At 40.7% G+C, this 12,018-nt stretch overlaps 1 protein-coding gene across 5 annotated transcripts in view; it reads left to right on the top strand.

The window, feature by feature from the left end:
• EXPH5 (exophilin 5) overlaps nucleotides 1-9,948 on the top strand; it is a 56,256-nt gene extending 46,308 nt beyond the window's left edge. For all 5 annotated transcript variants that reach the window (XM_014532891.1, XM_014532893.1, XM_005885655.2 and 2 more), the window contains one exon: nucleotides 1,708-9,948. In XM_014532891.1, the coding sequence (XP_014388377.1) occupies nucleotides 1,708-7,079 (5,372 nt within the window). In that variant the 3' untranslated portion in view covers nucleotides 7,080-9,948. The remainder of the gene's footprint in view (nucleotides 1-1,707) is intronic.
• Nucleotides 9,949-12,018: the final 2,070 nt, after the last annotated feature.

Below are 12,018 nucleotides of genomic sequence, written 5' to 3' on the forward strand. Positions count from 1 at the left end.
ACCATTTTATGTAACTCAGAATGAAAGATTTCTGTAAAAATGCCTTAGCAATTTAAATAATCCCCTAACTTGTTTTTCATAAAGATTTTATCTTCTTTAATGAACATTTCTTCAATAAAGGTGTCATCGCCCTAACCGGTTTGGCTCAGTGGATAGAGCGTCGGCCTGCGGACTGAAGGGTCCCGGGTTCGATTCCGGTCAAGGGCATGTACCTTGGTTGCGGGCACATCCCCAGTGGGGGGTGTGCAGGAGGCAGCTGGTCGATGTTTCTCTCTCATCGATGTTTCTAACTCTCTATCCCTCTCCCTTCTTCTCTGTAAAAAATCAATAAAATATATTTTAAAAATAAATAAATAAAGGTGTCATCGACTTATAGTCGTAACATGAATATGGTAAAATTATATCTACTACAATGTGGGCTTTAGGGAATCTTAAAACTTTAGAAGATTATGGTCCTATTTAAATTCTAACAGGTTTTTATTGAGAAAAAGATGTCAAATATGATTAAATAAACACAATTCAAAGAGATACCAACTGCAAATACCCTGTGACTGGTCTGAGCACAGAGATGTGGACCTAGGAAGCCCGAGCACTGGTCTCGGGTTGGCCTAGGTCCTTGGCATGAGAAGGAGGTCACTAGGTCCTAACTTGGACACCATTCTCTGACCTTGCTACTGAGAGAAAGGTAAACATTGTTTGACAGTGGCCATTCACAACCTTGTAACATTGTGAGCTCATAGTGAAATCATCTCTATAATCCATTAAAAGAAATAGTGAAAAGTGAACTTTTACGGCACTGAGGTGGCCTTGCACAGCGGTTGCGTGTATGGCCTCCGGAGACAGACTGCCTGTATCCATGTACTTACTAGCGGTGTGACCTTAGCAACTTACCTCATCTCTTTGTGCCTCCGTTTCCTCATTTTTAAAACAAGACTAGTAATAATACCAAATCTTATAAGGTTAGGTGTGGATTTAATGAGTTAATAAATTTAAGTGCTTAGAATTGTGCATGACACATAGGAAGTGCTATCTTAAAGGAGTGCTAATGGGCCTTATAAATAAGTGGAACTACAAAAATCGATGTTTCTCTCTCACTCTCTCTCTCCCCCTTCCTCTCTCTCTAAAATCAATCAATAAATTTTTTTCAATAAGCGAGTACTAATAGGTCTTAATTTTTCCAGGAAAAACAATCTACCATTAGCAAATCATTTAACAATATTGTATAGAACTTTAAATTTCATGAATTGCTCAAATCCATCCAAGTAAGTGTGTTTATAAATTAGGTGTTAAACTTTTGGTGGTAATACTGTTTTCTTAATGTACAACTGAGAAATCACATGTTGTTTACAGACTCTCATTTCTATTACAATCCTCTGAGGTAAACATAGCTGTAAATACTTTAGCCACTTAGTGACACAAAGGAAGTACTAAAAGAAGCCACGGTTAAAACCTGTCATTTGGGAAAATGTAGCTTTATGTCCATTAAGGCATTATGGAAGGTTAACTTTGAAAAAGTATGAAAAAGAAACTTTCATTACAGCTTTGTAAAAGTCAGACTATTGTAAAATTATAATCAAAACTAATGTCATCACATCTATGATAATATGATAAACATAAAATTATTATGTTTCTTCAAGAGGGGCCCCAACAACTCAAATTATTAAGCTAAAATGTTATACCAAAATGTCACTCATATTCTCCTTTCAGTTTTAGATGACTTGGATAGCACCCTGGCTCAGGAGCAGTCTTCAAGCTCAGTGAATTCAAGAACGCCTCTCAACTATGGACCAAGAACACAGTTCAGTCATTTTTACTCCAGTGGGAACCGACATGGAAATACCACAGGAAGGCACAAAAACCGCGCTAATGAAACTTCTAATATGTCTGTCTATGACATCCTCAGACCAGGAGCCCCTAGAGAAGGATTTAGAACCTTTTCTCCTAGAACAAGGACCATTTATGATATGTACAGAACAAGGGAGCCCCGAGTTTTAAAAGAAGATTATGCCCAAAAGAATGCTTTCGGCAGTACTTCTCTGTGTTTTGACAGCAGGCAGCGATTAGCCTCCCCAGCCACAGGGCGTTTCACAACAAGAAGCATACATTTTCCAGCCACTACTCAGAACAAGAGTGGATTTATGCCACCAAGCCACCAGCAGAGCCCAAAGAGAACTCCTTTATCATCCATCATATGGAATAGATCAGATTCTTCTGGAGAGAGGCCGAACCAGGAAGAGTTCCTGAGGGCACCATCGCCAATGGAAATTGACCCTGCTGACCAGTATATGTATCCCAGGTGTTTTCAGGAGACTAGGAGATATGAATTTTATCGTTCACAGAATATTTACCAGAATGTAAGTTTAAATTCCCCCATGGATAGCACAGTGAGTCCCGACCCGTTTGAGAACTCAGAGAACATGCCATTCTACCGTCAAGACAACCCATTTGCGAGGTCTTTTTTTAGCAATACCTTTGGACGAAGCAGGCAACAGAGATTTAGACAAAGTCCTTTCGGGGGCCAACAGGAAGAACATGCTCCCTGGTCTGGCTTTCGTCAAAGTAGGAAACCTTTCACTTCTGACAGAGACTTTGAAATGACTTCCCCTGAGGCAAACTGTGCATCAGCTGGTCACAGCCATAATGTTTCTTCCCAACACTGGGCATCATTTTCACCTAGCTACAGAACAAATATTTCCAGAGACCAAGAAGAGCCATATCCCTGGCAGTTTGATCCTCAGACGTCTACACTGGAGAGCATGGAGGTGTCACCAGGTAATGGAAACCAGATGACTCATTTTGGCACGCCAAATATGTGCTCCACGGTGCGTTCAAACTATCACATCAAATCTAGGGGGTTAGGATGTCAACAGGACAGTTCTCCTGTAGAAGTACATGGAAACAAAGAACCTTACTCATTTGGAACTGCTCCGACTCTGGCATCCTCATTCAGAAGTTCTTTCCCCCAGATTTCCGATGACAAAGGGAATCGTCAGGGTCCCAACTTTCAGAATCCCACGGTCACTTGGCAGAAAAGTAAGCCTGCCTCTCTTCTAATAAGAAGCTACACAGAAGTCACTGTGACCAACAGCGATCCAGTTGATTCCCCACCTCTTACTCAAAGCCAACCCAATATCTTGGCCTCAGAAGTGAATGATGAGCAAGACTTGAATGGATCTATTTTGGAAAAAGACAAACAACTAAACAAGATGGACCAGACAAATACAACAAGTGAAAAGCCCCAACCTGTTTCAGAGACAGTAATCTCTAATCCTTTAGCTGATTTTCAAAGTCCCCTCTCCCGAGACTCAGCCAAAACCAATGGACTTGTTTTTAATGCATCGACCACAAAAAGTTCAAAAAAGTCACCCCAAGTCATTTCTGGGAAAGATGTCTCCAAAATTCATATATCACAAGGAGGTAAGGCCAATGAACCAAAGAAAGATCATAGTTACACTGAAAACAGAAAACTTGGCCCAGCAACTTTCTTTCCTTTCATTCAAGAGAGCAGAATACCATCATTGACTCCCAGCCCAAGTGAAGGTGGCCTCCAGGAATTAACAGTACGTAATGAAGCTATTTCAAGTACTATTGAAAGTAGCCACTGGAGCTCTGAATCTACTGGTAATCAAAATACACAGTCACCAGAAATGTCTGCTATTTTAGATACCAAGGAAGAACAATGTACCAAAACTCATTCCACCAATGGTAGCAAGTCAACTGCGGGCCACAGTATCCCACGTGATTCTTTAGGTCTGCCATCAGGTACAGCACCAGATTCTTCGCCATCAAATAATGGTTTCCTTGGTGCTCTGATAGGTCCTTCTACTACAGTGTTCTCTGGGAAAAGCCTTTCAGGCAAAGACCCATCTTTGAGAGAAAAAGAAAATGAAGACAATAATAGCAAGCATGAAAATAACCCATTTACCTTGAGCCCTTCAGAAAATGAAAGCAGAGATGCTAGTTTTGTGCCTATCCATCACAGAGTGGTTGATGTCAGACGCCATTCACATTCTCCTGTCAGGGCTGGAAGGGGAAAAGGAAAAGTAAGACGGCGTATATCCTATCTTGAAAAGTTGAGCAAGACAGAAAGTAAATCAGCACCCACAAGTGGCAGCAGTAGCCTCGTGGAGGTGAATCCAAGTGATTCCAAGGCTCCTGAGCTCCACACAATTTACTGTAGCTTACCAAGAACAGCAGCCAGTTTCCCCATTAACAGCACGAAGTCAGAAAGTAAGATAATGGCTCCTTCATTTAGGAATAAGCCACTTCCACGCCAATCTGAAACTGACGTAGAGGATCCAATAGGGAGAGACACATCAAACAAGTTCAGCCCCAGTTCTTCTGAGTCAGAAATCAGCTGTTCCAAAGTAGTTTCAGACTCAGCCTCAGCTGGGCCTAAAGCCACAGAGAGGATGCCAAACACTGGACCTGCTTTCATTAGAAAAGGACCCCCTCCATTCCTCATCAAGAGGGCTGTGTCATGTCCTTTAGGGGTACCATATGCCTCCCTTGGGAAAGATGAGAGAGAAAAATGCTTGATCACAGACATGGATGCTTCTGCTATAACACTACGACCTTGGGAGAAAACCATGAACCCTCTGGAAAGTGACTCATCTGTTAGGGATTGTTCTTTAACCAAAAGACACCACGGAAAGGAACACTGTCAAGAATGCATTGAAAAGGATGGTAAAATTGTTGCCTCCAAGACAGGTACATTTTCCATTTCAAATGAAGACCCTTTACCCCTTTCTTCGGCTATGTCAGGGGGAAAAAGTGGGAAAACGTTACATAAAGTTAAGACTACGAGTATGTTTTCTGTTTCTGGTGATGAAGAGAATGTAAAGTGTCTTGAGATCGTGTCAATATATTACACTCTACCAAGGAAACACAGCAAAAAATTCTGTAGCCTCCTCCAAAAGTATACCGAAAATATTGACTCACTTACAGAATCAACTAAAGTGGCATCTGAAACATTCCCTGATACTTTAGAAAAAGAGAAACTGAATCATTCTGCACAAGAGCAGTCAGGAACAACTTCATCTGAAGACCTAACGTCTCAGGAAAACAGCAGTTGCCTTTCTCACAACACTGAGAATGAGACTGTTTTACAATTACCAAGTATTGGGCCCTCAGAACCCACACTACAGGAAATGGCTTCTATTGAGGCAGATGTTTCTCTTCATAAAGGAGAATCTAAAACTAGAGAAACTTCCCCAGGTAACTTAGCTAAAACACCTCTAGGTGATTCACAAAGCAAGAAAAAGAGGCGGGGAAAGTTGCAAAGTGAAACCCTGCATACTTCATCAATGCTTCAGGGGGAAAAAGTCACAGAAGAGAAATCTGAAAATTGTCAGCACTCCATTAAATCTGCTAACAGTGGTCCTTCTGATCCTCCAGCCCATTCAGAAGGGAACGCTGAAAATCTGAAAACCAGAAGAAGTTCTGGGGGGTGTGCAGGTGGTGGTGTAGCCATCACAACTACTGGAAGCGCAAAGTGTCTTCAGAAAGTCAGCACGGGCCTCGCTAAAGATGACCGCTCCAATGGATTGCAGCCTAGGAAAGTCAGAGGAGCAGATTTCCAAAAAAAGACGGATAAAGTACTTTCTGACTCAGAAAGCCAAGTCTTTGCTCTTACGCCAGCTTTGCATAAACTACATCTTGATGAGGAGACTTGTTCAGGTGAACGAGATTTGGATAGTTTGCAGTCGGAACCCAAAGAACTACCTCAAAGAAGTCAGGAGGTAACTCTGACAAAGAAGGGGAAGGCTAAAGATGAAACGCAGGGGTTGGCAGGGGATCAACTCTCACTTCCTGCAGGAAGCAATAAAGACAAAACCAGTTTGGATGACCTAGAAAAGGGGAAAAGCAGATCTCCCGTTAAACACAGATTGGCGACCATGTCCAAAGCAAGCAGAAAATTTCCAGCTAAAGATGTAAGCCCCAGAAGACATATAGCTACTATCTTCCCCCAAGGTGAGAACAGCTCTGGTTTCGGTGGTTTATCCCTTGGCACACCAGACTGCAACCCAGTGTCCCCTGAGCCTACCCCAAAGTCCACAGAATCTACAGATGAAAACAAGTTGAATCATGATGGAATGGATGTGAAGAAATCTGAGGACCCTTTCCAGATTACTATGATATCCAACAGAGAAGCTTCCACACACTTAAGCAATCAGAAGTCTAGCAGCATTTCACAACCACGTCAGGATGAGTTTAGAAATATCTCAGAATCACCACCAAAGCATGAGAATTCTAAAGATGTAACAGTAGTTCAGAGTTTGGAAAGAGAGTCGGGAGCCCTGGCCCAACCCACCTTCACCAGCCTCAGCGAAGCCGATTTCTCCAGCCATTCGAGGAGGCTGACCCCTCGTCTACCATTGGAGCCTGTGGAGAAATCTACAGTGAGCATCCCACTGGCCATGTGTCAGCAACAACAAAGGAGCACTGCATCTCAGGAGTGGGAACCTGAGCCACACCCCTATCGTTCAAAGAGTTTAAAAAATATCCACGTGCACGGCAATCTGCTACGCCAAAGTCATCCTCCGAAAGCCAGGGAGCGCCATTTTTCTGAAAGCACTTCTATTGACAATGCCCTGAGCCGCCTGACCCTTGGGCACGAATTCCCTAACAACAGTGAGTACAGTCGAAGATTCAAGTCCTTTTCTGAACTTTCCTCCTGTGATGAAAATGAAAGCTGGGCTTTGCAGGGTGGAAGGGCAGAAACGGGTCCCAAGTCAGCAACATCTATATCCAGACCTATTGACTATGGGATATTTGGGAAAGAACAGCAGTTGGCTTTCTTGGAGAATGTAAAGAGGTCACTCACACAAGGAAGGCTATGGAAACCAAGTTTTCTGAAGAACCCTGGCTTCCTGAAAGATGAAATAGTTCACCCTCCTAACCCAATGGAGTCATCGAGCTCAGATTCTCCTAGCAATCTGACGCCAGAAGGTGGCTTACCTCCAAATGTACCACTTAATATCTATGAAGAGGATCCACTGGACTCAGACTGTGACACAGACACAACCACAGATGATGAGTACTACCTGGATGAAAATGACAAAGAGTCAGAACTGTGAGGCTTTTTTCAATAAAGTGCATAACCTTTTCTCCAAAGGCTGATAATGGAAATTAAGTATAATTGTGTGTGTCTATGGGAAGAACAAATATATAAAAAAAGAAAATCTATTTGGGCAGTACCTGCTCTGAAGCAACCCAAATTCTTTTTCTTTTTTCCCCTCTACTTTCTGAATTCCACAGCAATCAATTCTCATTTTGAGGGATTCTCTGCTATTTTCTTCCTCTGTATATATCCTTAGCCTTCCTCCCCACACCCAATGTAGTCTCTAGTTCACTGTTCAATTTTGGCTTTCTGCTCTACTTTCCCCCTGACTTTTTTTTTTTTTTTTAGACCTTTCATTGTGATTTACAACCCTAATATCCCAAACACATACAAAACTTACTAGTTACCTAGTTCAACTGCAAAACTCTATTGCCCTCCTCTGGCCCACACCCCATATCATGGCATTAAATAAAATGTAGGGATGATGACAGTGGTGTAAATAGTATCATCCTATTTAACTCATCAACATTTAGGAGGTTTAGGGTTTAGGGTTTATTTTCTTTGACAAAGAAAGAAGGAATTTTTGTAAGGACTTCCTGTTGTATCCACGGTGGAGCCAGGGAGGCACATGTCTTGAGTGCTTATTGAGATGATAGATAAGGAGCTGAATTCCTAGGAAGCCAAACAACACTTGTAGGAATTCCTTTGAAATTGTAAGAATTGGCTGAATTCTTAAGAGCTAAATTTTAATTAAGTCAAGGACCTGAGGGGACAGAAGGCTTGGCCACAGAATTTCTGCTTAGGAAAGAAACATAACTGAGTGGTGGAGATAAGTAGACACCCCTTCTTTAGACTGAAATTCCTATTGCAGCTCTCTAAGCAACTGGTTTTTCCCATTTCCATACTACATTTTTCCATTTCTTCATTGCAGGATTGAATCCTTTTTTCCATGTGGGACATTGTAGTCATAAGTTTCCAGTGGTAACCTTGGCCAAGTCCCTAACCTGTGGGATCATTTACCAAACCCTTAGAAAGAACAAGGCAGAGCTTCTAAGGGCTTGTCACTATGATTCTTTCGGTAATTTATCCAACTAAATAACTTCCCATACGCTCTGATAACCTAACTTTCCTAACACTTTAGTTGCCATGCAGAACTTCAGGGGGATTTCTCTCCTCCTAATCAGAATAAAGATTAATTTGCTAAAACTACAGAAAGCATGCCATCTTAGTACTGTGAAGGTCAACATAAGTGGGCTTATACTTGTTTGCTTTATACTTACTTGCACACTAGTCTGTTTTATCCAATAAATTAAAGATAATGATAGGTGTTGGTGACCTGTATGGAGATCTGGAACTGATAAAATTCAAGACAGTGCTATATTATCATTATCTTCTTCATCATTGCCTGGCTTAGAAGCAAAATGCTAGGGCAAGTTTATGCTGTTCCCATGCAACTCAAAACTAATGAAGATGTGGTAACTGACTTGAAAGCTAATCCTTAAATCTGTAAATTGTTTTAAACGTCAGGCTCTGACCAATCTTGATCTTAAAGAGACTGATGATAGAATTTAAAATCAACTATTCTATATTTTTTAATTTGAATTTGTATGGTAAAAAATAAATAACATTTAATATTTTGTGTTATGAATGTTCGTAAATTCTACCTTTCCCTTTTTCTATTTATCTGCTTATTTAAGTAAAGTTTTCATAAACCATGACCTATATTTTCTATGTAATTTAAAGATATTCAATTAATATTTTAATATTGATTCTGGACTTTTTTTTAATGAACAGCTTTTGAGTTCTATTTCAGTAAATATCTGAGTCTACATGTATGCTACAAAAGAGGAGATGAAGTTAGCTTATTTTTCACTGAGTTTAGGCTATATTAACATTGAAATAACATTGTTAACATAGGTAAGTTAAGGTGAGGAATCTTTGCACTGGAATCTACTATATCTGGTTTCAAAGGTAACTGATGGTCAGCACTCGCTTGCACGATTTGTAATGTTTGCTGTTGGTTTGGCTTAAGAATCAAGAAAACAGAAAATGTATTAAAATAGCACCTTCTATAGTTTTATACTTTTATAAACACTTCGTTAAAGAAGTACAGAAAATTTCTATGTATTTTAACATAAAAACTACTGCTTTTTAATATCCATTTTTGGTATAGCTGTAGTAATTTATAATAGTAATTTTTATACTTATAAATGGAATAACCCAGGAGGGAATCAATACTAATAAGTATCTGGTAAATTATTAACTTGTTTAGATAATGGACTTCTAAAGCCATAAATTTTTAAATGTAAAGTCCATTTAAAATAGGGCCTAATGAGGTTATTTTAATTTTTAGAGACTTTTCACTAAAGAATTTATTCCCTTACATTGTAAATACATTGATGTTAATAAAACTCTAACTGCTCCTAACAAGCTTTTGGCTGATAATAAGCTAATAAAAGTGACTTTAGGCGGTAACTTTGTGCCTGTATTGGAGGTTATGAAAGAAAGTCCACTTAGGTGATGGTGAAGATGGGAATCAAATTGGAAAAACTGTAAAAGAATGCCAGCGGATTAAAGAGACCTTACTGGTAAGAGTTTATTGTTAATGTTAGTAGTACTGCTCCAGAATATCCCAGTTAGATGTACAGTGTAAATGTGTAAATATTTTATTCTCAAAGCAAGTTTGTGATGTATTACCACTTAGGGGCTCTTTGTTATAGGAACTCCTGTGTCCTGAAACAAATAAGCCTTAAGCACTTTTGTTAAAATGTTGTTAAATAATCCTTTTATATACTTGTTCTCAAACTGTTCTCCAGATGTGAAATGAGACAAAGCACACCCTTAAAACAATACCTGTGTTGAAATAAATGATTTCAATAAATGCACTGTTTGACTTAGTTTTCATTCCCATCCTCAAATGATGATTTTTTAAATGTGAAAGTTTCAGGAAAACTACAAAGGGAAGAGGTACAGTACAAGAGTATTCAAACACATCTTTTTGGTGATTATTGAATATCAACCATATGAGTGGTTTTAAAAAAACAGTGGCCTCTCTCTTCTTCTCTTTGTCCCCCAAAACAGACAACCAACAAATGAGATCATTGAACCCGGTTCCCTAACAGAAGAGGAGTGAATAAAGTCTAGCATTTCTCTGAGAGCTCCCACATTTATAGAGGAAGAGGGAGCTGCATGGAGCTGGGTCTTCCTGCCCGGTAGCAATGACGAAAAATAAATAGGTCTTTGTAATGCGAATATAAGACATGCAATGTTAATTCCTGCTCAACTGTAGGGAGCAGCTCTAAAGTTAAGCCTCGGATCGACCTGTGGCAGAGCCACAAACAAGTCCCAGCTTAAAGGGCAGAGCCCTCTTAGCATAATTAAGTTTGACCTTATGGCCGCCCCCTAGGTCCTTCCTAGGTAGCTAATGGGCTGAGGGAGATGCAGCAAGTGCTGCCAAGACAAGTGAAACTTACAAGAACATTGTAACTATGTTGACCACTACCTTGTTTTTCTCTGACTATAAAATAAAGCCTCAGCTTGCTGGCTGGATCCTTCTCTGTGGCCTCGTCCAGGCACAGGAGATCCACCAAGCCCCAGCTATATTCTCTTTGTCTGTCTTTTCTTTAATCCTTCACCGCCCCTCCTCAGGCTCACCAAACCCTTGGCTGTGCTGGCACGGCACACTCAACAGTGGTAGGTCTGAGGAAATAGACACTAAGCTAAAACCATGCCATAGAATTGAGTTGATATGGAGCTGTTGTCTCTGTTATGACCGGGAAGATGCAGAATCAGGAAGTTGAGTGAGCCAGCATACTGAATCACCATATTCATTTTCCCCAGAAAGCAATAGAAATAAAAGCAATAGTATGTACAGACTTACACAGAAGAATGTTTATTGCTACAATGTTAGATTATAGCAAAAACTGGAAATAAAGTGAATACCTAATAAAAAATGATTGGATATATTTATGGGACATACACATATGTAATATTACCATTAAAAAGCATAAAATAAAACCACATACATTGACTTGGAAGAGTCCGCATGAGTACTGTTGAGTGAGAAAAACAAAATCTCATTTTTGTAATTATTAACAACACACCTGCATGTGCATGTGTACATACAGAGGGATACATACAAGGCTGCTTTGTGGCAGGGAGTCGGGGTAGGTAGAGGTGGGAGGTGGGGGGAGCTGTTGGAAGGTATGTTCAAGAACATCAGGAAAGAGAGGAAGGGTAGCAAGACCCCCTCAAAAATGTAAATACACACAAAATATATATACATATACAGACAGTAGGGAGGGTGAAAGCCTGGGTTGGGGAAGCGGAGGCAGATGGGAGAGGTCAATGGGGAAAAAGGGGGACATATGTAATACTTTCAACAGTAAAGATTTTAAAAAGAAATATACTGTATGTATATAATTATATTATGCACTTCAAATATATCAGTGGGTGTTACACATGAGCAGAGCAAGGACAATGGGCCGGGTATAGAAACTCACCAGGGCAGAACACTGGATGCCTAGCGAGGGCAAAACTAGGAAAACAAGAACCTCACCCTGGGGTAAGCTGTCCTCCCCTAGCATATCACTGGTCATGTGGTTTAGAACCCTGACCTTTTCCTCCCTAAAGATAACATCTAGGCCTCAGTTGCATTTCAGCTCCAGGCCCAGAAAAGCAGCAAAACCAGGCAAGTGACACCCTGGCTGCCTTAGGACCAGCTGCATTGACTAATGACCCCCTGCCCTGGCACTGACCAATCAATGGAGACCACAATCCTGAAAGAGCACACCTGGAAAACTGATGAATAGTCTTTTAAGAGCCTCCCCTAAGACCTCCCCTAAGATTTCCACCTGAAAGAAAGAGATAAATGTGCTCAGGACAGAGGACCCAGGGTACACTCTCCCTCCAAGGAGCACACCGATGCCATTCCCCCCCCCCCCCCCCGCCCCTTT

The sequence above is a fragment of the Myotis brandtii genome, unplaced genomic scaffold (assembly GCF_000412655.1).
Source record: "Myotis brandtii unplaced genomic scaffold, ASM41265v1 scaffold920, whole genome shotgun sequence".
NCBI classification, from domain to species: domain Eukaryota; kingdom Metazoa; phylum Chordata; class Mammalia; order Chiroptera; family Vespertilionidae; genus Myotis; species Myotis brandtii.